The 25,308-nt window shown below is 52.6% G+C and overlaps 1 protein-coding gene and 1 pseudogene across 2 annotated transcripts; both read left to right on the forward strand.

Moving 5' to 3' along the window:
- Window positions 1-422: 422 nt before the first annotated feature.
- SREBF2 (sterol regulatory element binding transcription factor 2) lies at window positions 423-25,288 on the forward strand. 2 transcript variants are annotated; one of them, XM_075428101.1, is made up of 19 exons: window positions 423-533; window positions 4,227-4,595; window positions 5,414-5,595; window positions 6,744-6,884; window positions 8,672-8,893; window positions 10,040-10,154; window positions 10,362-10,543; window positions 11,335-11,527; window positions 12,510-12,691; window positions 13,342-13,615; window positions 14,623-14,792; window positions 15,008-15,176; window positions 15,750-15,870; window positions 17,664-17,773; window positions 19,078-19,210; window positions 19,761-19,929; window positions 20,977-21,162; window positions 22,065-22,176; window positions 22,851-25,288. In XM_075428101.1, the coding sequence occupies exons 1-19, from the start codon at window positions 452-454 to the stop codon at window positions 23,069-23,071; spliced, it is 3,333 nt and encodes a 1,110-aa protein (XP_075284216.1). In that variant the 5' UTR covers window positions 423-451; the 3' UTR covers window positions 23,072-25,288. The 2 variants fall into 2 exon arrangements, with proteins under 2 accessions (XP_075284216.1, XP_075284217.1); XM_075428102.1 differs by lacking the exon at window positions 22,851-25,288 and having other exon boundaries at window positions 21,024-21,162; window positions 22,065-22,170.
- Window positions 20,095-20,966, forward strand: LOC142362233 (uncharacterized; annotated as a pseudogene).
- Window positions 25,289-25,308: the final 20 nt, after the last annotated feature.

Raw genomic sequence — 25,308 nt, forward strand, 5'->3', positions numbered from 1 at the left:
CGGGGGCCCGGGGGTGGCCGGCTCTGCCCCTGCCAGGTTTTCCGCGGGCGGAGGGGGAGCCGGCGCCGCTCCCACGCGTGTCCGCCGCTCCCCGCCGGCACCGCCCCCCTCATGAATATTCTAAGCGGGAGGGCGTGTGAGCGCGGGGCGGGGCGCCCTATGCTAATCGCAGCTGCTGATCGCTGACGCGCCATCACACCACGCGCCGCCGCGGCCGCCGATTGGCCGGCGGCGACCTGGTCTCATTGACAACAAGCCGCGGGGGGTGCGCGCGCCGCTTGCCCTGGCGGCGGGGCAGGTGGGGGCGGGGCCGCAGGCCGGCCGGGGCGGCCCAAGATGGCGCGGGGTCGGCGGCGCTCGCCGGCAGCCTCCGCTTGAGCGCCCGGGGCGGCGGCGGCGGCGGGCGGGGGGGGGCGGGGGTTGATGCGCCGGTGCGCCCGGGCGCGGCGCGATGGAGGGCGGCGAGCTGGGCGCAGAGAACATGGAGACCCTGACAGAGCTGGGCGACGAGCTCACCCTGGGCGACATCGACGGTGGGCGCCGCGGGAAAGAGGGGGTGGGGTGCGTGGGGGTGGGGGTCTTGGGTCGTGGGGGGCGAGGGGGGGGGTGAGCGGGGAAATCCCCCCCTCCCGATCTTCAACGGCCGTCGTGGGGTGACCCACGCCAGGGGGGCCGTCGGGGCGGTGACCTCCCACTCGCGGCTGCTGCCGGCGCGGGGGGGGGATGGGGGAAGCCATGACCCCGCCTCTCCCCTCTGCCCCAGGCCCGTGGGGTGGCCGGGGCTCCGCGTGTTTCCTCGTGGGTCTCCCATGGCCGGCCCCGCGCCGCCACGCGTGGCCGAAACACGCGTGGATGCTTAAATCCCCCCTTTTTCCTCCCCTCCGCGTCGTCCTAAAACTTCGCCGCCTCGACGCCGGAGCTCGGGCCCGTGTGAAGATCCCCACTGTCCACCGAAGCGCCCGCACGCGACGCCTGGATCGGCGTTCCCCGAACGGCTCCTGAAAACCCAGCAAAACCCGAATTTCTCGAGGGGCCTGGCTCAGCCCCCCCCCCCCCCCCCCCCCCCCGCTCCGCTCCGCGGGGGTCCCGGGTAGAGCTCGGCGGGGCGGGGGGGTGCCTGGCGCATCCCTGCTCAGCAGCTACAGGATGGGGTGGAAATCAGCGCTTTGGAGCTTCCTGCTGGGATTGGTTTGCAGCATAGCTAGGGGCAAAGTTTGTACCTGTTTGGGTTTTTTTGACTGTATCGTGTGTAAAAGTAGAATGTGGGAATGGAAGGGGGCTTGGTTGCCACTCGTAGAGTTGCCGGTGGGAGTCGAGGGTGGTGTTTGCTCTTGTTTAAGCACCGCGTAACGACTTCTCGGGGTCCGTATGGAAGTGGAGGTGAGTTCCGATGGACCCGGAGCTGGCTCTGAGCTGTGGCGTGCCGGCGGAGGTGTGATTCGGAGCGATGAGTAACTCGTCGCCTTCCTCCCCAGCTCCCGGGGCGGATTTTCCCCGGGGCGGGGGAGATGTGTGACAATCCTGGTATTTTTGTGCTCCGACGTGGATGCGTCTCAGGGTTTGAAATTCTGCAAGTTTTCGCTTTGGCTTTTAAGGCTCCTCATTGGCGGATCTTGGCGTTCCTCTCCCGTTCGGGCTGAGGGACCCTCACCGCCCGCTGCACGGCTGTCGATGTTCCGCGGTGGAGGAGGAACAGCGCCGGTCCGGCAGATGAGCCGACTGCTCTGGGATGTCGGTGCTCACCGGGGTCGTGCTCTGGCTTGGGGGGGTCCTGGCGCTGAGCCTCCTGCCGGGGGCTCAGGCGCTGGGCCGGTACGGGCAGCGGAAGCCCTTGATGGGCTCAGTTTCACAATACCTGCTTGGCATTTTTCAGCCTTGGGCTGGGCTGGGCTGGGCTAGTCTTCTGTGGTAACATCTGGCTCGGCGTTAGGGAGGGAGACCTCTCCGGCGCCGAGGGAACGGGTGGCCTGGCGACGATGGGTTTGGCGCCGAGGGCTGTGCTCCAGCAGCACCCAGGCTCTCTGACAGTCGGTGCAGGCGCTCGCTCTGCTCCCTGCGTGGGCGAAGGTGTGTTAGAAGGGAGGGATTTGGACTGTGGCTGCCGCTGTTTCTCCTGCTTTTTATTTTCCTTGTGTGGTTGCTAGGAAAGCTCTGGGGCACTTCAGAAGTGGGTTTGATCCCCTGGCAGTCTCATTTTTAAAAAGTAATCTTCAGACTTTTTGCGTTTAGTCTAAGTTAGGTCTATGATAGAGATGTGATTTAACTTCTGAGAGCAAGAGTGGGGATTTTTTTTAACAACAGGACATCTGCTGTGTTTGAACACAACATTCTTTAGAACGCAGTACTTGAAATTTGGCTCATACACTGGAATTTGCTCTTCCAGAGCAAATCTTGTGCGATCTATGTTTATTCCCCACTTGCGGTAGTGCCGTCCAGTGAAGGGTTTGAGAACTACGTGGTTGGGATTATCAGGTTTATTGTGTTGGAGGTTATCTGGGATGGCCTCAGCTGCAGTCGGTTGGAGGGCAAAAAGCTGTGTAGTACCCATCTAGATGTTATGCAGAAGTGTTAATCTTTAAACAGCCCTCCTTGCTCTGGTGGTGTTTTGTGAAAGTTTGCTGAGGCATTGCATAAAAAACCTCTTTCGTTCGTCTGGTTAAAAGCAGAGACAAAGGTTTGGTCGGGCTGGTCCCCGAGGGCGGCTGCCACTCCGTGCCGGGGGGATCTGTGCGTCCCCACGTGGTGTCGGGTTGTTAATAGGTCAGGAGGACACATCTCCTCCCAAGCTCCTCCACCCAACAGACTCGAGTTCTGAAGAGCAGTGGTCATGGTCAATGCTCAAATGTGTGTCAGTGTGGGGAGAGATTGCTGTCGGAAGGGAAAGAGAGTCGTATCGTAGAAATACTGAAATATGGCAAAACATTTGTTGAGGGAGCAAGAAACTTGGAGGACGATCCCTTTGCTCTGTCTCAGGAGTGTCAGACAAATTAATGGGATAATGTGTGGGTGACATTTCAGAGAAGCAAATTAGTAGCCCTCTTGCTGGTGGGACAATTTCCACCGAAACGTTTTGTGAAAAGTTTTCTTCTTCGACCCCCCTTCGTAAACCAGAGGCGCGTCGTCCTTTGGGTTTGTGGATGAGAGGGCTCCTGGTGTAAGGAACCCTTTGCCGTATTTCTTCCTTAAATCAGAAATCTGTTTTCTACTTTCTAAACCCAAACTTATTATTTAGTTATAAACACTCCGTTATGTTTGTGGGTCCCCTCCCTTTTTTCCTGCTTCCAGAAAGGAAATAAATAGGACTTTGTGAGCGCTGTGGAGGAGCCAGTGTGGCATGGGCAGACCCTGGGGTGGGGTGGGATGTCTGACTCCTCACGCCACCGCCCACACGTGGATCAGGGGAAGCACGCTGGTGTCTTAAGGTACATAACTGGATTAAATTGGATTAGACGGAGGGAAGAGGAAGCTTCGCTGGCGAACAATGATCTCTTGGTTGTGAAATTTGTTCCTCTGCGGGGGACAGCTATAGCGTTGTGGTAGGAGCCTCCTGATGTGGGCTGACAAAACCCTGGGGAAGGTGGGATGGAGAGAAACTGGTATGCAGTAATTGCAGGCAGGGGATAAATAGGCAAAAAAAACCCCAACAAAAAAGTTACTCGGGTGGTTTAAACACATGCATGGGTTTCTGCTGCTACAGTTCTATAAAGTGTTGTTTCCTGTAGTGTTTTCTTCCCAGTTTCTGGTACGCTTGAAAGTAAAAGAAAGTTAGGATGATTTCTTATCCCATTTCTTTGTTGTCCAGGTACTCAGTGAGGCAGGAGGGATAGGGGGCTTGAAACCACCCTAAAAGCTGGGGGGGAGAACGGTTAGTGCCGGAGTCATGGAGGTGCTTGGTTTCTTCCTTCTGCAAGGATTAGACCGGAGCGGTGATGGAACAAGACTCTCAGATTTTAAATGTATTGGAGATGGCTTTAAGTTCTAGCCTGTGCTTGGAGCCTGTAGTCTGGGAAAGTGTTGTAGGAGAGTCCTGCCTTTCCCCCTGAACAGGGGGCCGCTGGCCACCTCTTGGTTTGTCTCTGGAGATGTTGGATTGGTGTGATACCTTCTCCTAGACGTTCTGAAGGACCCAGAGCTCCCATGCCAGCATTCGAGTCCTGACCTAATGGCAGGTAACAAAGTGTCTGGGCAATAAAATAGCACTGAATGTTTTTGGTTTTGTTTTGCAGAGATGCTGAAGTTCGTCAGTAACCAGGCAGGGGACTTTCCGGATCTGTTTTCGGATCCCTTGTGTGGCACCTTCCAGGGTGGCGGCAGCGGTGGGACCCTGGAGCCGCAGCGGCCGTACAGCCAGGCGCAGCTCCAGCCCTTCCCGCCACCCCCCGCGACCCCCCAGCTCCCGAGCCTGCCGGTCAAAGCGGCACAGGCAGCACCCCCGGCCCCGCCGCGCTCGGCCCCGCTCCTGCAGCCCCGGCCCCCGCTCCAGCCACAGCTCCAGCAGCAGGCCGTCATGATCGCGCCGACCTTCAGCTCCGCTCCCCAGACCAGGATTATCCAGCAGCCGGTGATCTACCAGAACGCGGCCACCAGTTTCCAAGGTAGCGGTCGTGGTGTGCGGGGTGCACTCGCGATAAAAGGTGTCGGTGCTCGAGCTCCAAAAGCATCCTCGGCCGCCACGACCCTGACGGTCCTTTTCTTGCGGGGTGATGGAGTTGAGTGAGCGTGAGAAGCAGTCGTAAGCGAGATCTGAAGTCTTCGCGTGACCTCTTGCGATAGTTGTCATCTTTCTGCTCTTCTCTGCTGTGGCTCTGGGGAGGCTGGAGAAGAGCGTGTCTCAAAAAATGTCGGTACTGCTGGGTGCGGTGGGCAGATCCAGTCCTGGAGCTCCGGTCTGTCCCCTGCGGCAGCCCGGAATGAAGGCGCATTTTAGCTACCAAAGTCTGGAGTGCAGTCCTTGCGTTGAGCAGAGACGCTTGTCGGGATGTTTAGCAGTGACCGAGTCTGCCTTTGTGTCTGCGAATGCCAGTTGTCTGGATCCTCCTCAGCAGGTGTTGATTCTTTACGTGGTAAATGGGATCCTAGGGTCCACCGAGATCAGCGGGGGTGGGTGAGTGCTGGCTGGATGTGCTGCTTAAAGTCACTGAAGTAATGAGTCCTGTGCTATCCAACCAAAGGTTTTTGACTTTTCTCTTAGCTGATCCTCTGTGCCTCCTGGAAAGCTGCTGTTCTAGGTGCAGCATCCTCTTGCAGGAGGCACCAGAGGAGCTGGAAGCTTCCCAACGTGTGGGATGCGTTAGATGAATGCTCCCTACCGAGAAGCTCTGGGAAGCTGAGGAGTGAAGCTAGGAGCGTTTGCAGGCTCCAGAACGGAGACCTGTGTCTCTGGACTATTGCTGACATCCCTTCTGCTTTTCAGTTCTCCAGCCTCAAGTCCAGAGCCTGGTGACGTCCTCCCAGGTCCAGCCGGTCACCATCCAGCAGCAAGTGCAGACCGTGCAGGCGCAGCGCGTGCTGACGCAGGCTGCCAACGGCACCATCCAGACGTTAACGCCAGCCACGGTCCAGACGGTCGCTGCACCGCAGGTCCAGCAAGTTCCAGTAAGTAAAAACATGGAGCGGTGCAGTGAAGAGTCTGGTGTCCTGCCTTGCCAGGGGAAAGGTGGCGGGGCTTGTGGGGCTGGCGGTCCTGGCTAGGATTGCTTCTGCACAAACGTTTTTGTGTGTGAGAGGTGCTTCAAGCCAGCCTGTGTTCCGGAAGTGTTTTACTTCACGCAAGTCATGCGTGAGAGTCCCTGCGGTGAGCCGTGATGTGGCTTCAAGCAGTGGGCAAAGTTCAGAAATCGTTTTCACTAGAACACCTGCGTAACTAAACTTGGTCTAAAATATTTTTGTAACTTGGTGCTGCCAAAACAGGTTGGAAGCCTTACTTGAGCAAGCTTTCTCTGACTTTTGCCTGCTTCTTTGCAAGCCCATGTTGTAGAAGGGTTGAATGGTACCAGAATGTTTTCTTCCAATTCTTCTGCCACGGTTCTGTGATCTTTTTGCTGCTACAGTGTTATGCAGTTTTGTTTTAAAACATACACAAGAGTGAAAGTCTTGTGTGTCTTTGTGTTGGATAAAAATGGTGACGGCTAGGGGACTTGGTGGCTCTGGTTCAGCTGTACTGTGCCATCTATAGTGTCCTCTGTATTTGAGAGCCAACAAGGTATTTGAAAAAACAAAGCCAAGCTGTGTTGTGGCAGAATAACTTAGAGCTGGTTTTGTTCTGTTTGATCTTCGTGGTACAGATCCTTTCAGTGAAATTGGAGGGGGGGAAGGCTGCCACAGGTATTTGCCAAAGCAGGCTGTCCTAGCCATGTTAGACTCGGAGTACTCAACCAGTTAACACAGAGAGCTAATTATAGGTGTAATTGGAGAGGGGAAGGGAGCTTCTCCGTCAGCTCTTTTGTGTTTTTACGTACTCGTTTACTTCTGGTGACTGATTTGAAGATCAGTGTCCTGGCGGTTCGTCTGCTCCCCTCCCTCCAGCGCTGTTCAGGCTGTCTCATGGTCACAGTGTGCATCAGGGGCCAACAAAAACCACCCAGGTGACGCAGGGCGCAGGGTGGAAGAAATACTCGCCCTGCTCTTTTGCCATCCGCTGAGACGAAAAGTTACAACTGTGCCATCGCTTACCTCCGGCTGCTGAGATCAGCAGAGAAATGTGTGCCTGCTCTCCCCTTCACCTGTGACTCTTTCCAACCTAGGTTCTAGTCCAGCCTCAGATCATAAAAACGGACTCGCTTGTCTTGACAACCCTGAAAGCGGACGGTAATCCCGTCATGGCCGCAGTACAGAACCCAGCACTGACAGCGCTCACCGCTCCCATTCAGACCACAGCTCTGCAGGTACTGTATGGGGGTTCTTCTTCCTTCCCTCTCCTCGCTGGCGTCCTTTCCTCTTAACGCAAGGAGGAGATCTGGGCTTTCCTACTCTGCAGTGGTGCAAACGGGAGGGGTTTTGAGGGCTGCTCTAGACACGTCCAGAGTGAGTAATACCCTGTTTCTGCCAAGGCTAAGCACACAGATTGTACTTTTTTGGCAGTCTCCCATGGCCAGTAAGCAAAGACCAAGGGCAAGTTTCTGTTTACCTTTTTCTGGTATTGCAAGGAGAGGGATATGACCTAAAAAATCTGTCCAGTTTTTAACCTCCGGAAGATACTTGAAACCGAAGCTAACTCACTCAGAACACGTGTGGAACTTCTTTTCCCCCCTCAGTAGTGTCTAACAGCGATATGTTGAATGTGAAGATTAATTAAGCTACTTTTCAGAGGGCATTTGCAGTGAGGGTTCAGTGTAGTCATTGGAGATGGCAGCTGTGCTTTCTGGCCTCCGCTTCTTATCAGCTCGGAGAAACTTGTGCCCCAAAGACGCATTTATTACGATCTTGTACATTCTGAACAGATCTCTCTGTTCAAATATTTACTGGGGGAGATAATCTTGTAAGGTTGGGCTTAAGTTTTGACTTCTGTTGCATAGTATGGTAGGCTGCTTACGTACTTGTTAGCAACCAGGCTAAAATCTTCCATTAACCTGCTTGCTTATAGGCGACATTTTCACATAGAGTTGAGGCTTATGTGATTCTGTCTGAGACACATTCAGTGAAGCGTTTTGAACACATGGAAATGTGGTGGAAGATAGCCAAAGAAAAGTACAGGACTTAAATTCATTTATTCGTCAAGTTCCAGCTTGAAATTAAACTAAGTTAATTTCTAATATCCCAATTAGAAGACTTCTTCAGAGTCAAAATTATTCCTAACGTTGCTCACGGCTAGTTTATTCTCATTTGTGTTAGTCTGTCTTTTGACAGAAATAACTCCTCCTCTCGATAACCTCTTCCCTGATCCTTGGTGTACTTTAGAGAACAAGTGTGCCCTGCTCAGTCTTGTTTTGCTGGGTTAAGCAGTCTAAACTTTCTTTACTCCAACTGTCCTAGAAGCCTCTCTGTGCAACTGTTCTGGTGGGACTCATTATCTTTTAATGCAGAAGTACATACTGCTTCAGTTTGGTGTGGATGGTCTGCCCTATATCTAGATGTCCAAGTTTGACCTTTTCATGCCAGTGTATATCACTCATTGCCTTAGCTCCCCATCTTAAAGGCATTATTATAGCTTATGGATAATTTTTTTTTTCCATTTACTTGGATTTGAATGAACTGCACTGCTCAAGCCAAGGTTTGTTTTTCCATGGTCTGGTCCTTTCTGAGGTGGCTGTTACCAGTTTGGAAGTAGCATTGCCTGTTGCTGATTTGATGACTTTGTCTAAAGAAGAGGTGGATTTGGACACCTGGGGTGCAAGGGTTGTCAGGAACAAGGAGGAGCCTTGGTCCGTTTCTCTGAGTAGTGGATGAGCAGAGCACGGTATTGGCAGAAGAGTGTTGATGCTCTTGGAGAACAGGAGAGGTCCTTACTCCACAGTGACCAGTGTGGGAGGCAGAGTGGCAGATTTTTCCTGTGCTGCTGTGCCAGTGCTCATGCCAGCTAAGGAAGACCGGAGGAAATTGGCATATCTCCTCTTTTCTGAGCTGTACAAACTTTTCCTAATTCTTCTTCTGTTTACTCCTTTTATTTTATCATCATAAAATGTATCTAAATTGGCTGATTGCTTGTGACGCTTGTTACCCATCGTCTTTGTAGACACTCGTTGGGAGCAATGGGACCATTTTGACCACAATGCCAGTGATGGTGGGACAAGAAAAGGTGTCTATCAAACAAGTTCCTGGGGGTGTCAAGCAGCCAGAACCACCTAAAGAAGGAGAGAGGAGAACGACTCACAACATAATTGAAAAGCGTTACCGGTCATCCATAAATGATAAGATCATTGAGCTGAAGGACCTTGTCATGGGGACAGATGCCAAGGTAAAGATATGGAATAAGAGCAAGTCTAGTGTCATAAATACTTTGTCTTCGGGTGCTCGTTGCTCTACCAAACGAAGCAGTTGGGTACACGCAACTGTTAGCAACATGCACACATGTATTGGGATAGGACTGGTGAGAGACAGTTGTGCGATGGAAAGCTCGATAATTGTATTCAGGAGAGGTCACCTGTAAAATGTTTATTTTACTACACTAGTGGTACTGTTTCTTTGAAAATAAGGTATACCTTATGTATTTGTTGGTGTGTTAGGTCTAACTTAAATAGGCCCTTTAGGTAGAACATCCAAGTGGATCTTTTGAAAACTCTGCCAGACCAGAGCTTGCTTAACTCAGGCTTCCTTTTCCACGTGACTGCAGTAGGGACGAGGGTTTACAGAACTTTCCAAATTGTTTCCTTTAGATACTGAGTTGTAAAAACTCCTGCTTGCTCGAATATTAGAAGCTTTCTTGCACCATGTATTCAGCGCTGTCCTCTTCACTTTACCTCATGCTGGCAGAGCAGGGAGTAGTACTCTTCATACCTTTGCATGGTCTGTACAAACACGAGTACTAGTGAAGCCACCTCCTATCGCTGGATGGAATCGAAAGCTTACATTTTAAAAACAGTGGTAATGTCCAGTGGCTTCGTAGTACTTTGGGCTTGTGTTTACAAGCTAAACTTGTCTGCTGGTGCTAGAAGCAAGTATTTTTGTGGGGATGGCCAAGGGAGTGAGGCAAGGAGAGAATGAATTCCCTGGGAATTAAACAGTGAACAATGGGCAACAGACAGCAGCTTGTTCCATCCCAGAAGAGAGCCACTTCATTTCAAAACTATGGTGCTTTCAGAAGACTAGTTCTGGCTGAAACCTAGATGTGAACTCTGTTGTAATTTGGATGTTGATCTGTTTCCATTGTACGTTTTTTTTAAGGTCTTTGAGAGACCCCAGTCCTTGTGTGCCTTTCAAAGTCCGATGCCTTGCCCACAGAGTGTGCCCCGCTATTAGTTTCTTTGCAGCTGCTGAGTGATCCTCTGCACCCTTTGCTTTCTGTCACCACATGATGCAAAATGTTGCGGTATCCCTACAAGCAGGAGTGACCCTGTGACACTCTTCATATAAACTGCTTTCTGTACGTCTTAATTCCTTGCAGATGCACAAGTCTGGAGTCCTGAGAAAAGCCATTGATTACATTAAATACCTACAGCAGGCCAACCATAAGCTGAGGCAGGAGAACATGGTGCTGAAGCTGGCTAACCAAAAAAACAGTAAGTTGTGGAGGCTGTGCAGCAGGGGGGAGGTAGCCAGCATGAAGGTAGGATGCCTCTTGCAGGTTCTTATCCTTGACAGAGGTAGATGACATGCACGCTGCAGCGATAGTGGCCAGTGTTACTCCAGGTGACAGAGCCAATCTGAGCGACACTGGCAGGATGCAGGATCGAGAAACGTGTGTAACGCGCTCTGATTTTTTCCAGAGCTGTTGAAGGGCATTGACCTAAGCAGTCTGGTTGACAATGATGTGGATCTGAAGATAGATGACTTCAACCAGAACGTGCTGCTGATGTCTCCTCCAGCCTCTGACTCAGGATCCCAGGCTGGCTTCTCTCCCTATTCCATTGATTCGGAGCCAGGAAGCCCACTCCTTGATGATGCAAAGGTATTTGTGGCTTCAGTTGCCAAATTCAAGGCATCTACTTCGGGGACACGTCAGGGCCACAATTTGAATTTTCCTGATTCTGAAGAGTGGAACCAGCACATGTCTGTTAAGTAGATCTGTAAGAGTCAGAGATCCTTTGTGAGGATGAGGAAGGTGCATGGGTGTGTTTTATCTTTTCTGAAATGATTGAGACTAGTTGCTAAGCTGTATTATCTGAGCCATACCTTAGCTGCTAGAACTGCTGTACTTAGCCTTCGGCCCCTGTAGAGTCTCTGTGGACTTACAGTATGTGTTCATGACCCGGGGAGCCCGTGGTTTTCTGGGGGTATATGTATCCAGTGAATAAAGCAGGAGAACTTGGAAATGGACGATTACATCAGTGTGGTTAATGACAATGTAAGTGACCACAGTAACAGAAAGCTGTTAGCTGTTTTCAGCTGACAGGTTTGTTTTGAGGATATCACAGCAGTGGGTCTTCTGGGAGATCTTCAAGAGTAAGGGCAGCAAAGGTTAATCCTAGCTTAAGCCAGGGATCAAGTTAATAACTGAAATGACTGGGAGCAGAAGGAAGGTGAAGGCACTCAAATACTTCAGCCTTATCCTACTAAGCTAGGGAAAGCTTCACTGGAGTTCTTGCTGATCTTGATCCTTAAAAGAAAATTTTAACATGTGTTCTGTTTCTCCTTCTTCCCTACCCCTCCCTTGGCACAAGAATTTTGTGTTCTACAGAATGGTAAGCAGGGGTTTTTTTTTCTCCTCTTACTTTTCTCGCCACTTGTGTTCATTTGAAGGTTAAAGATGAGCCTGACTCTCCTCCTGTGGCCCTTGGTATGGTGGACCGCTCCCGAATACTCCTCTGTGCTCTCACATTCCTTTGCCTTTCCTTCAATCCTCTGACATCCCTCCTGGACGCCCGAGGAACCCCGGAGTCCGAGAGCCTGGTACGCCATGGCTCTGGCAGGAACGTGCTAACCATCGAGTCGGGTAAGGAACTACAGTAGTTTGGACCACAGAAAGTGGACGGGCTTACTTGGTCTCCCTAAAGACCATCTCCAGCTGTGGCAGCTGCAGGTCACGAGGTGGACTGTTGGTGTGATTCAGTAGGATGGTTTTGTGTGTTCGCGGAGTCGTACAACCTTTGTTTAATGTTTTGGGAGGGGTGGTAACCGCAGGGCAGGGCCTGGGAGGAGAGCCAGCCCTGGGTGCTTGGACACGGCTCCAGTTTACAGCCACAGCCAGCGTTCTTCTTGCACAAAACCAGCCATTGCTTAGCGTGGTGAGGTGTAGGGGCACCCGCTTGCAGCCCAGCAGCTTGGGCTTTTGGGTTAGACCCTTGAAAAGTAGCTCAGAGTAAGGGGTCCTCCTGTCCTTACCGATCTCTGAGGCGTGTTCACTTCATATTTGTTTTTAAGGTAAGTGATTTTTTTTTTAACAAAGTGATAGGTGAAGAATTGCTTCAGAAATACAGTTGCTATAGGGTCTTGCAGCTGGCTTGTTCAATATGCTTATTCTGTAATATTCATAGTTTAGAGTACAGTAGCATAGGGGAGGGCAGGGCATTCTGTAAGCGTGCTGTCATTTCCCTGGCTGGTAAATGTGCTTCCTCAGTGTTACTTTGTGAGCTTAATTAAGGCCGGAAAAATGACACAGAGGTGTCGAATACCCATGGGTGTATCCGATAGTTTTCTTAGAGTGCTTTGTATTCTGTTTTTTCCGAGAACTGACTCAGTTTTTATAATCAGTTTTGTAAAAATAACTGGTTTTATTTGGTTGGGAATGTTGTGGCTTGGTGTTTGGATGACAAGCTGTTTTTTCAGGTGTTTCCTGATCAAAATGCAATGTCTGAAAAGTTGCTACTACATGTGGCAAGCATTGCAAGATGTCCTTCTGGGTCTGTGCTTATCCTGTTGCTAGGTTTTTGGTGCCCAGATTAACTTCTGACTTTCCTTTGGGATATCCGTTGCAGATGCGGGCGGCTGGTTTGGCTGGATGATGCCCACGCTGATCCTGTGGCTCGTGAACGGAGTGATTGTACTGAGCGTGTTCGTAAAGCTCCTTGTGCATGGAGAGCCAGTGACCCGGCTGCACTCAAGGTCATCGGTCACGTTCTGGAGGCATCGCAAGCAGGCAGACCTGGATTTGGCACGGGTAGCGTTGACTTTTGTTTAGCATCAAACACATCTTCTAGGAGGGCTGTGGGTAAATGTGGCCTAGCGAGGCGGTGGCTCAGCACTTGCAAGAGCATGGTATTCCTCGAGTGGATTATCCTGTCTCATTTCAGAGAAGCTGGTGCTGCTAGGTTGCCTGGAGTGGATTGTCGTCCTCCCTCAGCCTAGATTAACGAGGAGCATTGGAAGAGGCTCCTAACTTCTGTCCTTGTTCCTTGCTGCTGTGTCTTGTAGCAATCTTTGGCAGGAAAGCCATGTTTTTTGTCCAGAATCTGGCCTCTGCTGTGTCTGTTTGTCTGCTGACCTCCAGCCTCTTGGAAGTCTTCTCCATTGATTTGGCTTTTGATGTGGGGACCCTGAAACTTCCATGGTGTTTGAGAAGGCAGGCAGCTCCTTTCACCTGGTGCCGATGTGTCTCACAGGCAGTGCAGGATCAGAGCCATGTGTGGAAAGAGATGTGTAGGGCCAGATCTGAAGCTGGTGTAAATTGCCTTCATGTTTACTGGGACTGTGTTGACTTCCCTCAGCTAAAGATCTTGTCCTAGCTTGCACATCAGTTTGTCTTGCTCCCAATGCCAAGGAGGTCCTGAGATATCTCTGTGATCGTGCTTTTTGTTGTGGTGTTTGCAGGGGGATTTTGCTGCAGCCGCGTCAAACCTGCAGACTTGCCTGTCGGTTCTTGGCCGAGCACTGCCAGCTTCTCGCTTGGACTTGGCCTGCAGCCTGTCCTGGAACGTGATCCGCTACAGCCTGCAGAAGCTGGCGTTGGTGCGGTGGCTGCTGAAGAGGACTTCTCATCAGTGGCGGGCGAGGGAGGCCACCGCAGGCTTCGAGGACGAGGCCAAGACCAGCGCTCGAGATGCTGCTCTAGCATATCACAAGCTCCATCAGCTCCACATAACAGGTAGGAGCGGAGGTGGCCGATCTGCTGTCCTTGTTTTGCCAAATGAGGAGGCTCAGAGCTGATCCTGGGGGTAGCAGGAGAGTGCTGTCGTCTCCCTTCTCTGGAAGGGCTGCTGCTGGAAACAGCCTGACAAATTTCAGGAGCCGTGTTAGTAAAACACGGCAGGCTTATGCAATGAAGGAGCCCTGTAAGAACGGCCGAAGCAGCAGCAGTGTCTGGAGTTATATGTTCCGGAGCCTGTGGAGGTGGCTGAGAGTCTTTCCCGTGCAGCAGCTGATTGAGTCCTGTCACTTTTTTCTGCTGTGAAGGGCTTGCTTCATCCCTGTTACTTGGGAACGCGATGTGGAAGCAGGGGCTGGGGTTAATTGCTGCAAGAATATAAATTTCCGAAGCTGTGTGGAGCGCAGATTGCCAGTTGGTGTTGATACGCTTTGAAAACCTGGGTGTGTGCGCATGTACTGAGGAAGTGCTTGAATGTTCTTTGTGAGCGGTTGTTTTTGCCGTTTCCTTGGCAAACCAATTTGCAATGTTAATAGGCTACGAGCACACCAGAAATCCAAGCTAAACTTCCTTCTGCCTAATTATGCTGTGTGAATTGCAGCCATGCCACCGGGGATAAGTTCTTGTCCTTAATGTTATCTGTGTAGGTACAGGGGTGGACTGCAAAGGAGTTCAGTTTTCAGATAGCGATGAATATAACGAAACAAAATTTGCTGATGATTTTATCATAACTGGTTTAGCTATGCAGGGCTTTCTTGCAGAAACAGCTGCGGATGCCAGCCTTGGTATCTGTGGAGGGAAGACTGGGTTACAGTTCTTGTGTGGCCCAAATACAAAGTAGACATACAATGTTGTAAACGTCTCTTGTCAACAGGTTCTCATTTGTCTCTTTAGGACACAAAAACCGGTTTCTCATTTGTCTCTTTAGCCCTGCAAATCACGGTAGTATTTAGTAGCTGGTACTATGGTGTCAAAAGTCAGCCCCTTTCCTTTCCTTTCTGGTGCAGGTAAACTTCCCTCCAGCTCGGCTTACTCGGGCTTGCACATGGCCCTGTGTGCTGTCAATCTGGCTGAGTGCGCGGAAGAAAAGATCCCACCCAGCACAATGGCAGAAATCCACCTGACGGCTGCGGTCGGCTTGAAAACCCGCTGTGGAGGCAAGCTTGGCTTCCTCGCGGTGAGTGGTCGTCTCCCTTCCCGTCACACATCCGAGCAGAGCTCTAGGAAGGCCTGCAAGCTGCCGTTGCCGTAGCTCAGGGCATCTGCTAGCACTACAATTGCAATACGACCTGCAATTATGGTACAAGCTGTAATTATGATATGACCTTTGTCCTCGGTGGTGCGTCTCTTTCCCTGGATGCCGCTCTCAATCTTAGCCTCTCCTTTCCCCAGAGCTACTTTCTAAGCCAGGCTCAGAGCCTGTGCAGCTCGGAGCGGAGTGCCATTCCTGACTCACTGCGTTGGCTGTGCCATCCCTTGGGACAGAAGTTTTTCGTGGAGCGAAGCTGGACGGTGAAGTCTGCTGCGAAGGAGAGCCTGTACTGCACCCAAAGGAACCCTGGTGAGATCCGCTTGTGTCCCGGGCACGTGGTCTCCCAGCACTTCGAGCCTGGCAGTGTCTCCATCTCTGGGATAAAAGCGAGTGTCTTTGAGCATGTGCTCTTGTATGCCCACCCTGCTTGTGGTCTTGATGGGCGAGAGGGGCTGTGGAGCTGAGAGACATCTCCTCAGCCAGCAGGAGCTGACTCTCTGCTCTGTGTGTACTGTGCTGCGTTGTCCTGCTTGTGTCTTTCTATGCTGGAACACAACCTGGATGTGGCCCTGAATGTTTGGGGGGTGACTTCGGGGTGACCAAGGTTTATCCTCCACAGAGCAGGGTCATCGCTGTTTTGCTGAGTGGCTGAAGTGCCAGAGGGATGTTTGGCCAAAGGCTGCAGCTTGCTAAATGGATAAAAGGGTTAAACAGGCCCTGAAAACTTAGTCTTTAGAAATCTTTGCATTAGTTCTTCAAGAATTCCCTTCTACTGCTCTTCCTCTTGCTGCTATACGTTGATTCTTCTGTTTGGTTGTATTGGAAGGTGGCTGTCGCTGTATGCAAGTTAAACGCTTTGGTTTTTTTCTTCCTCCTTCCTAGCGGATCCCATTGCACAAGTTCATCAAGCATTTTGTGAGAACCTGCTAGAGCGAGCAGTGGATTCGCTCGTGAAGCCTCAGACTAGGAAAGAGCTAGCGGGACAAGAGGAGGAGGAGCCGTGGTGAGTTCCTGTGCTGTGCTGGGGACCGCTGGCTGCGGCTGCAGGCTCTGGGGCAGAGCTCATAGCCATTGACTAAGCGCTCTGGGGCACACTGGGTGGTTAGTCCTTACTAAAGACCTGAAATGACAGTGTAAGTCTGGCCACCGCAACTTCTTAGAAGAGCAAGCTCTGCCTCTTCATGTTAAAACCTCTGAAGACAAAGGTGAACCCAGGTGGGGAAAGGATTTCTGGTGTCTGCTGGTGTAGTACTGGTTGATTCCAGAACTGGGTGGATGGTATTGTCTCTGCTGATGAAGTTTAATGTTTAGGAGCACTCAAATTAGTGTGCACCTACCACTTCTATAGACCAGAACATATGTCCAGGGCTCAAAGAGTGTGGAGGTCTGGCATGTCGGAGAGTGACCCCACCAGCTCGCTACCTTATGCATGAGTATGCTTGTAACTGAAGTGCCACATCTACCAGCAGTGAAAAATCAAACTGACGCGTGGCAAGAGGGGCAGAGATGATGTTGGCCGAAACTGTCATTGCCTCTAAGCTCTGGGACCGACTGAAAGGGGCTGGTAGGTGGGAATCAGAACAGCTTTTTGTACTGAACCATGTCCAGCTCTTTCCTGGACTCCACGGGAAGAGGAGCCCCAGCCTTTGCCAGCAATTCTGCGCTGTTTCTAGCTGATCTCCAGATATGCTGGTGCCAGGCAAACACTATGTAAATACATGGGAAGCTTTGTAAGGATCTTGTCCCCAGAAAGTATGGGTGAAAACCTCAAATGGGAAGATAACATGGTTTCCCTCCCTGTGTAGGGACAATATTATATATTTAGCTTTTTTTTCAATCTTGTGTCTGTTTTCGAGCATGGTTGTAGAGCATGAGCAACAGCTCAGTCTAATTGCTTGCACAATACAAATGCTTGTGATCAGAGGCTGCTGCTGGTGAGAGAAGGAAGCAGGATTGGTGTAAGCGAGGTGGATTGTAAGTGTACTTGTGGGAGTCCTGTCTGCTGGTGGAAAGAACTCGCTTTACTGCTGCAGCAAGCCTTTTTGTCCCCCTCTAGGGGTAGGAGCTCAAGATCTTCCTCTGTAGCACGTCCCAGGAAATTAGATCATTGCCACATATGCTACTTTCTCTGACCAAGGCTATGAACACCTTGTCACTTGCGTTCATATTTGCATATATGCAAATAGTCACTTGCAGACCTGTAGTTCTGCCTCTCTTGGAGGCAGTGATTGAAAAGGAGCCTGTAATCAGCTTGTAACATATATCATGTCTGTCAGCGGATTCAGGACACCGGAGGGGATGCTGGTGGCTTCTGTTTAATATTTGTAGAATTTGGGGTGCTGACTAAGTGCTAATGCAGATACTCTTTCACTTTAAATACGTATTACATGGCTTAATCTGCTTCTCAGTCCCTTCCCCGAGAATGGTACCACCTTTTTCAAGGACTTGAGTACAGCCCGCTCCCCTGTCCCCTAACTGGAGAGCAGATGTCCGTGACACACAGTCCACAGTAAGTTCCAGCATCTCTTTAGTTGAGGTGAGAGTCCCAGGGTTGACTGCGCTACTGCAGCGGTCTCCTTACACGGGGAGATGTAAGGCCACTCCTCGCTGAGTGTCTGTAGGGAGGTCTCTCCAGTCCGATAGGGTTGTGTTACTTGTGGAGCTTGAACTTTCTGCTGGCTTAGTGGGTCAACATTGTTTAAAAATGCCTGGTGACTGAGGAGAAACTGCTTCAGGCTTTGAACTTAACTCCTGTTTGACAGCATAGCGAAAGGTCTGCCTTGCTTCTTGTTTCAGCGAGTTCTCCAGTGCCATGGAGTACCTGAAATTGCTCAACTCTTTCTTGGACTCGATGGGAAGTGGAGCCCCACCCTTTGCAAGCAATTCTGTACTCAAGTCCGCCCTGGGTAAGTCCGGCAGAACCGAAACTCTCCCCGCTGCAGGAACTACTGCTCTGATATGTGTTCCTTCTCTCTCCACCACCTCTCAAACTCCAGGCAAGGAGAAATGCAGTCCTTGGAGTGAGACTTCATTGCTGAGCAGCAGCACACCACAGTGTGGTACGGCGGCTCAGACTGGAAGAGGGTGGTTGGGAAGGCTCGAAAGTTTGGCCGTGTATCGTAATGCTGGGTGACCAGGTGGGACTGCTGTTATTTGTATTGCTGGGCACGTCCCAAGGTGAACCCCGTGCCCTCACCTGAGAGCTTGCTCCTGGCAATGCAAGACGAGAGGAAGGGTGTAGCGTATAAACAAGCACAGCAGTGCTGCAGCTGAGGTACAGGAAGGTTTTTTTCCCCACCTAATTACCTATTGGACCAAATAGAGGTTGACCTCACTTTCGCAGCAGCTGTTGTGTGTATTCCTCAGTCTCCAGAGACCTGCAGCCTGTGCTGTAGGCAAACTCTGGGCGTGTAATGGGAGGCGCTCGGTTTGGTCCCTTGGTGTATATTTAGTGGGACAGGGAGGACTGTAGACTCCCTCTGAGCCATGTGCTCATCTGGGCTTGGCTGGTAGCAGGCTGCTGGAGTACTTGTCTGTACCAACACCAAGCAAGACAGCACCTGGTTACTCACTGGGATGCTGCTGGAGCTTTAGACACAGACTAACTGTGCTGTACCTAAAATGTGTAGAGCAAACATAGAAGGAAAAATTTCTCATTTCTAGGGATTATTTTCTGGTATAAAAGGAAGTCTGTATTTGGGTCAATATTGTCGTGAAATTTAAAAGCAGACCAGCATAGCAGAGCATATGTCCTTTGGCCCTAGGTAGGCTTTGGGAAGTTCTTGAGGGGGTGTTAAATAATGGAGGAAATCGTATAGGGAACCTGGTTTACTGGCTTGATGGAGATTATTGCCAAGGCATGGTATATACAAGTGGAGTTGTTATTTTGGGGTGGTGAGTGGAGATCCTTGTCAGGAAGGAAGTCAACAGATTTCTAGACAAGTAGATGGCATAAGTTCTTGTTGACAAGATACAAACTTGGCACCCAAAACTCTGCTTGCAGTCAGATGTAGAGTGTTTGCCTACTGGCAAGTTCATTTGTGTTCCTGCAGCATGTTTCAACCTTTGCCTGGATGGCTGCGTTCCCGTGGGATCAGTTTGGGCTCGTTAGCATCGATCTCAGCAGAAAGCACTGGCAAGGGCACATGACACCTGCCCGCTTCTCCGAGCGGGAAGGAGCCGGGCTGCACCTTCTGATTCTGTTTCGCAGGCCCCGACGTGGTGTGCAGATGGTGGTCAGCAGCGGTGGCTATGGCAATCGGTTGGCTGAGAGGGGACGACACAGCTGTGAGGTCACACTTCGCAGAGGTGGAGCGCATGCCGAAATCCCTGGAGATGTCAGAGTGCGTAGGCCTCGTATGACTCTCTCGCTCCTTCTAACCTGGGGTGTCTCTTCCCATAACGCTGTCCTGGAGGGCTGCCCCTGCCTGTGCTCTGGAGTCGCACGCCTCTTGGCCTGTAGGACGCAATAGCGTGATGCACAGGTGTGCTCAAGCGGTTCATGTGTAGGTCAAGGCTTGCAGGCTGGTATTAGAGCTGTGGACTGGAAGTGTCAGAATTGCTTCTTTGGGGATGCCTTTTGGCTTTGTTCTAATTGCACGACCTCCTGCCTTCCAAAATCAAACAACAAAACTCATACCGATGGAAAGACCAGCCTCATCATCTTTGTTATTTTGCATTAAAGCTTCTTAGCCAGTTTCCTTCTATTTCTCTGTGCAGTCTCTGTAGGTGAGGAAGAATTTCCATCCTTCTTATCTCTAAGAAATGATATCTCTGCTCTTCAAGATGGGAGGGTGAAAGCTGGTGCTGGTTGCTGCTTGAGCTCAACTCCTGGGGCTGCCCTGTGGCAAAATGAGATGGTACTGCTAGAAAGCAGCACTCTCTCTCTTTCAGGAATGCCCTGGTGAAAGCCACCTTCTACATGTGTAAAGCCATGCAGGCCTCGCTGTCTGGCAAGGCAGATGGACAGCAGAGCTCCCTGGGTCACTGCGAGAGGGCCAGCAGTCACTTATGGAACAGCCTCAACATAAGCAGTGGCGTCTCCAGCACCGTCCTCAACAACGTAAGAGCTATAAGCCCTGGGATAACGTGCGGTCTGTCTTGGTTGTGAGGTTGGTCTTGCTGCAGGTGTATCACCTCCCCATTGCGTGTATCGGCATTCTCCACCCATCCTGTGTCTGATGGGACTAGAGGGGAAACTTCCTCCCTTTCCTTCCAAAGGGCATTGATGTCTTTCTGCCTCTGCTGTGTGGAGGAGCAGAGCTGCAAGTACAGCATCATTTGCCTGGGCATGGTCTCAGCTGAGCTCCTGCTCCTCTCCTGTCAGTAGCTGTCACACCTTTCCAGTGCTTTGGCCGCTTTGAATTTGGCCCACAGCAGGCATCCATCTCCGTCTTCGAAGTGAAGCTGCTAACAGCTGTAAAGCAGGACCTCATTCAGTGGAATCTGTTCTGTTCCAGGCAGCGCTCGCGAGTGTTTGAACCCTCTGCCGCACAAGTGGGACTGTGCCGTGCTATTCCCGAGTTTGTGTGGGGCTTGTTTCTCTTCTTTCCAGGATAACCTAGAGCTGGCGGTTCCCTGCGTGGCACACGGGGGACAGTTCTGGTCCCTCCTGTCGCTCCTGGGTGGCAGCCGTAGTGCATTGTAGTTGCATTGCATGTAGTGGCAGTACCTGTGCAATGTTTCTGCAGTGCAGTACGGAGGCACTCTCCGCTTCGGCAGCGCGGGTGCCGTCCCCGAAGAGCCACGGGGACAGCGAGCGATGCGAAGGGGCAGCAGCAGATGGGGAAAGGGATTTGGGCAGCCGGCATGGGCTGCTGCATCCACGCCTTTTTCTTTACCTCTGCAGGCAGTAAGGCTGTCGTTGCCATTTCCCACTAGTTAGTGCCGCTATTTGAGCAGGAAAGCCTTTGCGGAATGCTGGGGCGTTGCTGGTGCTGTATCCCCTTGGTACCGCGGCGCATCGTGGTGGGGGTGGCTCGGCTCGGGGGGCCGGGGAGCCCCACGGGGCGGGCAGGAGGTGCCACGGCTGCGAAGCAAACAGGCTGTTCCTCACCCGATGGGTTGTGTTAACAAGCGTGTGTGTGCCCGGGCCCCCTGGCTCTTGCAGATGATCCAGCTGCTGGCCTGTGACTTGCTGCTCTCTCTCCGCACCAGCCTGTGGCAGAAGCAGGCGAACGCCAGCCAGGCGCTGGGCGAGACCTACCACGCCTCGGCCCCCGAGCTGACGGGCTTCCAGCGCGACCTCGGCAGCCTGCGCAAGCTGGCCCACGGCTTCAGGCACGCGTACCGCAAGGTGACGGCTCGGGTCCCCTGCCTCCAGCTCAGCTATAGCCCTTGCCAGGGGGGCGGCGGGGAAGCTGCGGCCTTTGGAAATGTGGGGTGTAGGTGGGCTTCAGCGGTTCGGACAGTTTGCGGGGGGGTGGTCTGCTACCGGCAGCCTCCATGCTTTCTTTCGGTGGGTGAGGAGGGAGGTTCCCATGGGAGTCCCGTGCCTGTGGGCAGGCATCTGCCTGAGTTTCTACCTAGAGAACCATCAGCACATCTGTATTGCCAAGCAGATGCCATGGCATCCTGTCCCTTCACGTGGCTGCAGACCGGGCCAGTCCCTCCAGGGAGTGCAGAAGGAGGGTGCCCCGGCCACGCTGGCTCTGCGGGTAGCTGGGGTCCGATGCCTTCTGCATCTGTAGAGCACCAGGTGCTTCTCTGGGGGATTTCCCTGCCTGCCATTCTGTTTAGTCTATCTAGTTTCAAGCCTCTGTAGAGGAAACGTCGTTTAATACTTGGACAAGAGAGTTGTCCTGGTATTGTCCAAACTCTGCGTTCCCAAGTTTGATGCTGTTACTGGAGTGCTGCACTAGCAGCCTGGGGCGAGATGCCCACCTAGGCCACAGTGCCGGGGTTTGCCCTCCCATTTTCTGCCCTGTTCCCTGCTCTTGTTCTCCAGCCTTTCCAGGCCAGTCACAGTTACACGTCAAAAGCTTTTTTTTTTTTTTTTTTTTTTTTCTTGTCCTGACCTGCAAACTCCCCAGAGACAGGTGGGAAGACGAGTGAGGAGCATGGAAGTGGGTCTCTTGTTGCCGAGGTGTCAGCGCTCCGCTCTCGAAATGTGGCGGCTGAGGGATGACGCGAGTTCAGCCGCAGCATCACCCCTGTGTCGGCCCACATCTCACCCCCCCATCCTGCCTTCCCTTCCAGGTCTTCCTCCATGAGGCCACCGTGCGCCTGATGGCGGGTGCCAGCCCGACCCGCACCCACCAGCTGCTGGAGCACAGCTTGAGGCGACGCACACCCCAGAGCACCAAGCAAGGTCGGCCCCGGGGCCCGGGCAGCGACCCACTGCCCGTGGGGCTGGGAGGGGGCAGTGGTCGGGCAAGGTGGGGGGCATAGCTGCACCCTGCAGCGTCTTCCCCATGTCCGAAGCTCAGGATAATGAGCTCCTGTCAGCCTGTGGCTTGCTGTGATACTTCTGCCGTGCTTCTGTGAGCTGGCTAACGTGAGCTGCCGGCCCTGAGCTGGAGGTGTCAGCAAACAGGCTGGAAAACATTGGCCTTCGTGCAGCCATGCATGCTGGAAACTTGGCAGGCTGGAGTTTGGGGCAGTCACTGAAAGAGCAGAAGCCAGGAATCCTAGCAGGGAGAGTCAAGAGATTCACTGCAGATCGTAAAGTCCTCTGGAGATTTAAGGAAACAGGCAGGTGTGCACACTGGTGTTGGGATGAGCCCTGGGAAGTGAAGTGAAAGGGACCATCGACATAGAAGACAGGATTGACAGTCCGTCCCTGACTCCAGCTCAGACTGTTCTCCACCAGCCTAAAGGAGCTGCTTGAGGGTCCGCAGGGTGTCCCCCATTCTTGGCACGGCTGGGGGACGCCAGCCAGAGATGCCTGTGCTCACTGGTGCCAGTGGAGGGGCCGGCGTGGCAGGATTTCCTTACGCAGGTGGTAGCTTCGTCGCGAGCTTTCTCTCTCCTCTTTGTGCCTAGGTGAACTGGACACCCTGCCAGGCCAGAGGGAGCGAGCCACGGCCATCCTGTTGGCCTGCCGCCATCTCCCCCTCTCCTTCCTCTCCTCCCCGGGCCAGCGAGCCGTCCTGCTGGCTGAGGCCGCCCGCACCCTGGAGAAGGTGGGGGACAAGCGCTCCTGCAACGACTGCCAGCAGATGATCGTCAAGCTGAGCGGGGGCACGGCCATCGCTGCCTCCTAACGCTGGTGCGGAGGCTGCCTCGTGCAAAGACAGCCTGGTCGACCATCAGCCTGGACTTCCCTTCTGGAGCTCAAAAAAAGAAGTGCTAGGTTAGGGCTGTGCTGGTGGGATCGTGATGGGGTGGGAGGGTGGGTTTTGTTTTTGTTTTGTTTTTTACCGTGCCCCAGGTTTAGCTTTATTAGCCCTCTTGCTTGTTCTCAGGCGCTGCAGCAGGAATCTGTCTAGTTGTGGGTTTTGTGACTGTGCCTGGGGCTGTTGGGAAGCGCTGCCCCAGCCCGGAGCCCCCGGCCCTGCTGGGGGGAGAAGCCCCCAAGGCATAGAGAAGGGGCACATCTCGTGTCTGTCCTCAGGGGCATCTTGCTCCCTTCCCAAACACCTCTGCAGAAAGAAGCCTTTGGGGAGGGCGGAGGATCTGCTCAAGCCTTGCCCTGTGGGGCTGCTGGGGTCTGGGGCCATTCCTGAGGGTGAGGGGGAAGGCACCAGCTTCCCGTGAGCTGTGTGTCAGGAAACTGAAGCCCCCTAGACCCAACTTAGAGGTGCTCCGGGAGTATCGCTTGGGGCCAGTACCGCCCTGCAAGTTTCTCTACAGTTTTTATACAGGTTTTTTTATAGGAGTGTTTGTGGCTTTACAAAAGCGTAGGGAATGATGCAGCAGATTTCCCTTCCTCTCCGCTTCATGTGTCTCCTTCCTGTGATAGCTGCCTCCGGTTTTTGGCAGGGGGCTGGGTTTGTGGCAGCCTACAACAAGCGGAGCCTTGTAGAAGGCCACGGAGTCCCTGGTCATCTGGTGCTGGGTGGCAGCAGAGGTGGACATGCAGCACCCTGCGCTTGGCTTGGGGGGTGAATGCTTCTCTGGTGCCTTTTTGTTGATGCAGAAACAGTTTTTAGAAACAGTTTTTTATTTTACCCGAGTCCCAGTCCCAGAATTTGTCTTCAGGTGTTTCTCCTTCCCTTCTCCAACTGCTCGACAGCTCCTGCAGGGACTGGGAGGCACTAGTTCCAGGTGCGAGTCTGCCAGCTCTGTTACCATCGCTGTTCAGAGCAGTTGGACTTCCAGGTGTTGAATCGCCTGTGACTTTCCGAGAGGGGGAGGCGGATTGGGGACGGGGAGGGAACGGTTTGCCCTCTTGCTCCCTGCCTTTCCTGTTACATCTCTCCAAAGAAGCGCAAAGCGGTTGCCCTCTCAAGGTGTGCAGATGTGGAACCCGGCCTTTGACAGGCAGGTGTTGCTGTTTCTCCCTGTGCGTAGCCGGCGTGTGCTCCGTGTCGGCAGCTTCAAAGCACTTCGCTACAGGCAGCGGCCCCCATCCTGTCGTGTCCCCATCAGGTCCTGATGGACAATGCGGCTGCGATGGCCGGCAGCCTGTGCGGTTGGAGAGGAGCTCGTCCGTTGAGGGGGAGAGGTTGCTCTCGCGTGTCATCGATCGGTGTGGGGGATGCTCTGGTGGCAGCCGCTTTGGCTCTGAGCGGGTATCCTCAGCGTGCAGAACAGCTCGGGGGCTCGGGTGGGGTTTGATTGCCCGTTCCCGAGTTTTCTGGCTTATCAGTGGTCCTGTTTTGGGGGGTGGATCGCATCCCTCTACTTCTTCTCCTCTTAAGTAGCTTTTGCACTGTCGTCCTGGTCATGGGTTTTTCCTACAATACAGAAACTGCTTACCTGTGGCAGCCTCCGAGTTATTTCACATTTCCCCAGGTCTGCCTGTGACACATGGGAAGTTCTGTGCTTTAGCAAAAGGGGAAGTGAGGCTTTGGGAAAACAGAGAGGCGAAGGCTTCACTTGGTCATTAACAGTGGACCGAGTCCTGGGGGCTGGGCCAGGGGCTGGGAGGCTGCTGGGCTGAGACCCCGGTACCTAATGGCACGATCCATGGAGGGTCTTAGCGCTGCTGGTACTTCTCTCCCCTCCAGGGCGAGGGATCTTCACCCCGTTTTTTCTACACTGTTCGTAAATTTGCTGCCTCTCTGTCCCTACAACTTTTTTTATATGTGTGTGTATATACTGTAACTTTTTTTTGTTCGCGGATGGGAGGAAATTGTTTTATGGATTATGTGAAGAAAGTCTATTTATCCACATGGAGTTGGGAGTAGGGATGCTTTGTGAATCGAGGTGCAACGGGTGGTGGGGAGGTTCCTCGGGGAACATATCTGCTGTCTGAAAACCCTGTTCCAGGGCTCATGAGCGTCTATTACTTAATAAAGGCAAATGTTACCACCGCCTCCCACCTGCCCTCTTTCTC

Source organism: Opisthocomus hoazin, chromosome 8, assembly GCF_030867145.1.
Source record: "Opisthocomus hoazin isolate bOpiHoa1 chromosome 8, bOpiHoa1.hap1, whole genome shotgun sequence".
Taxonomy (NCBI): Eukaryota; Metazoa; Chordata; class Aves; order Opisthocomiformes; family Opisthocomidae; genus Opisthocomus; species Opisthocomus hoazin.

Bases quoted from the DNA above. Each gene is read 5' to 3' on its own strand.
- SREBF2 (XM_075428101.1), top strand. From the start codon at position 452: ATGGAGGGCGGCGAGCTGGGCGCAGAGAACATGGAGACCCTGACAGAG. The intron at 5,596-6,743 runs GTAAGTAAAAAC...TTTCCAACCTAG, and splicing joins CGCAGGTCCAGCAAGTTCCA to GTTCTAGTCCAGCCTCAGAT. The intron at 10,155-10,361 runs GTAAGTTGTGGA...GATTTTTTCCAG, and splicing joins GCTGGCTAACCAAAAAAACA to AGCTGTTGAAGGGCATTGAC.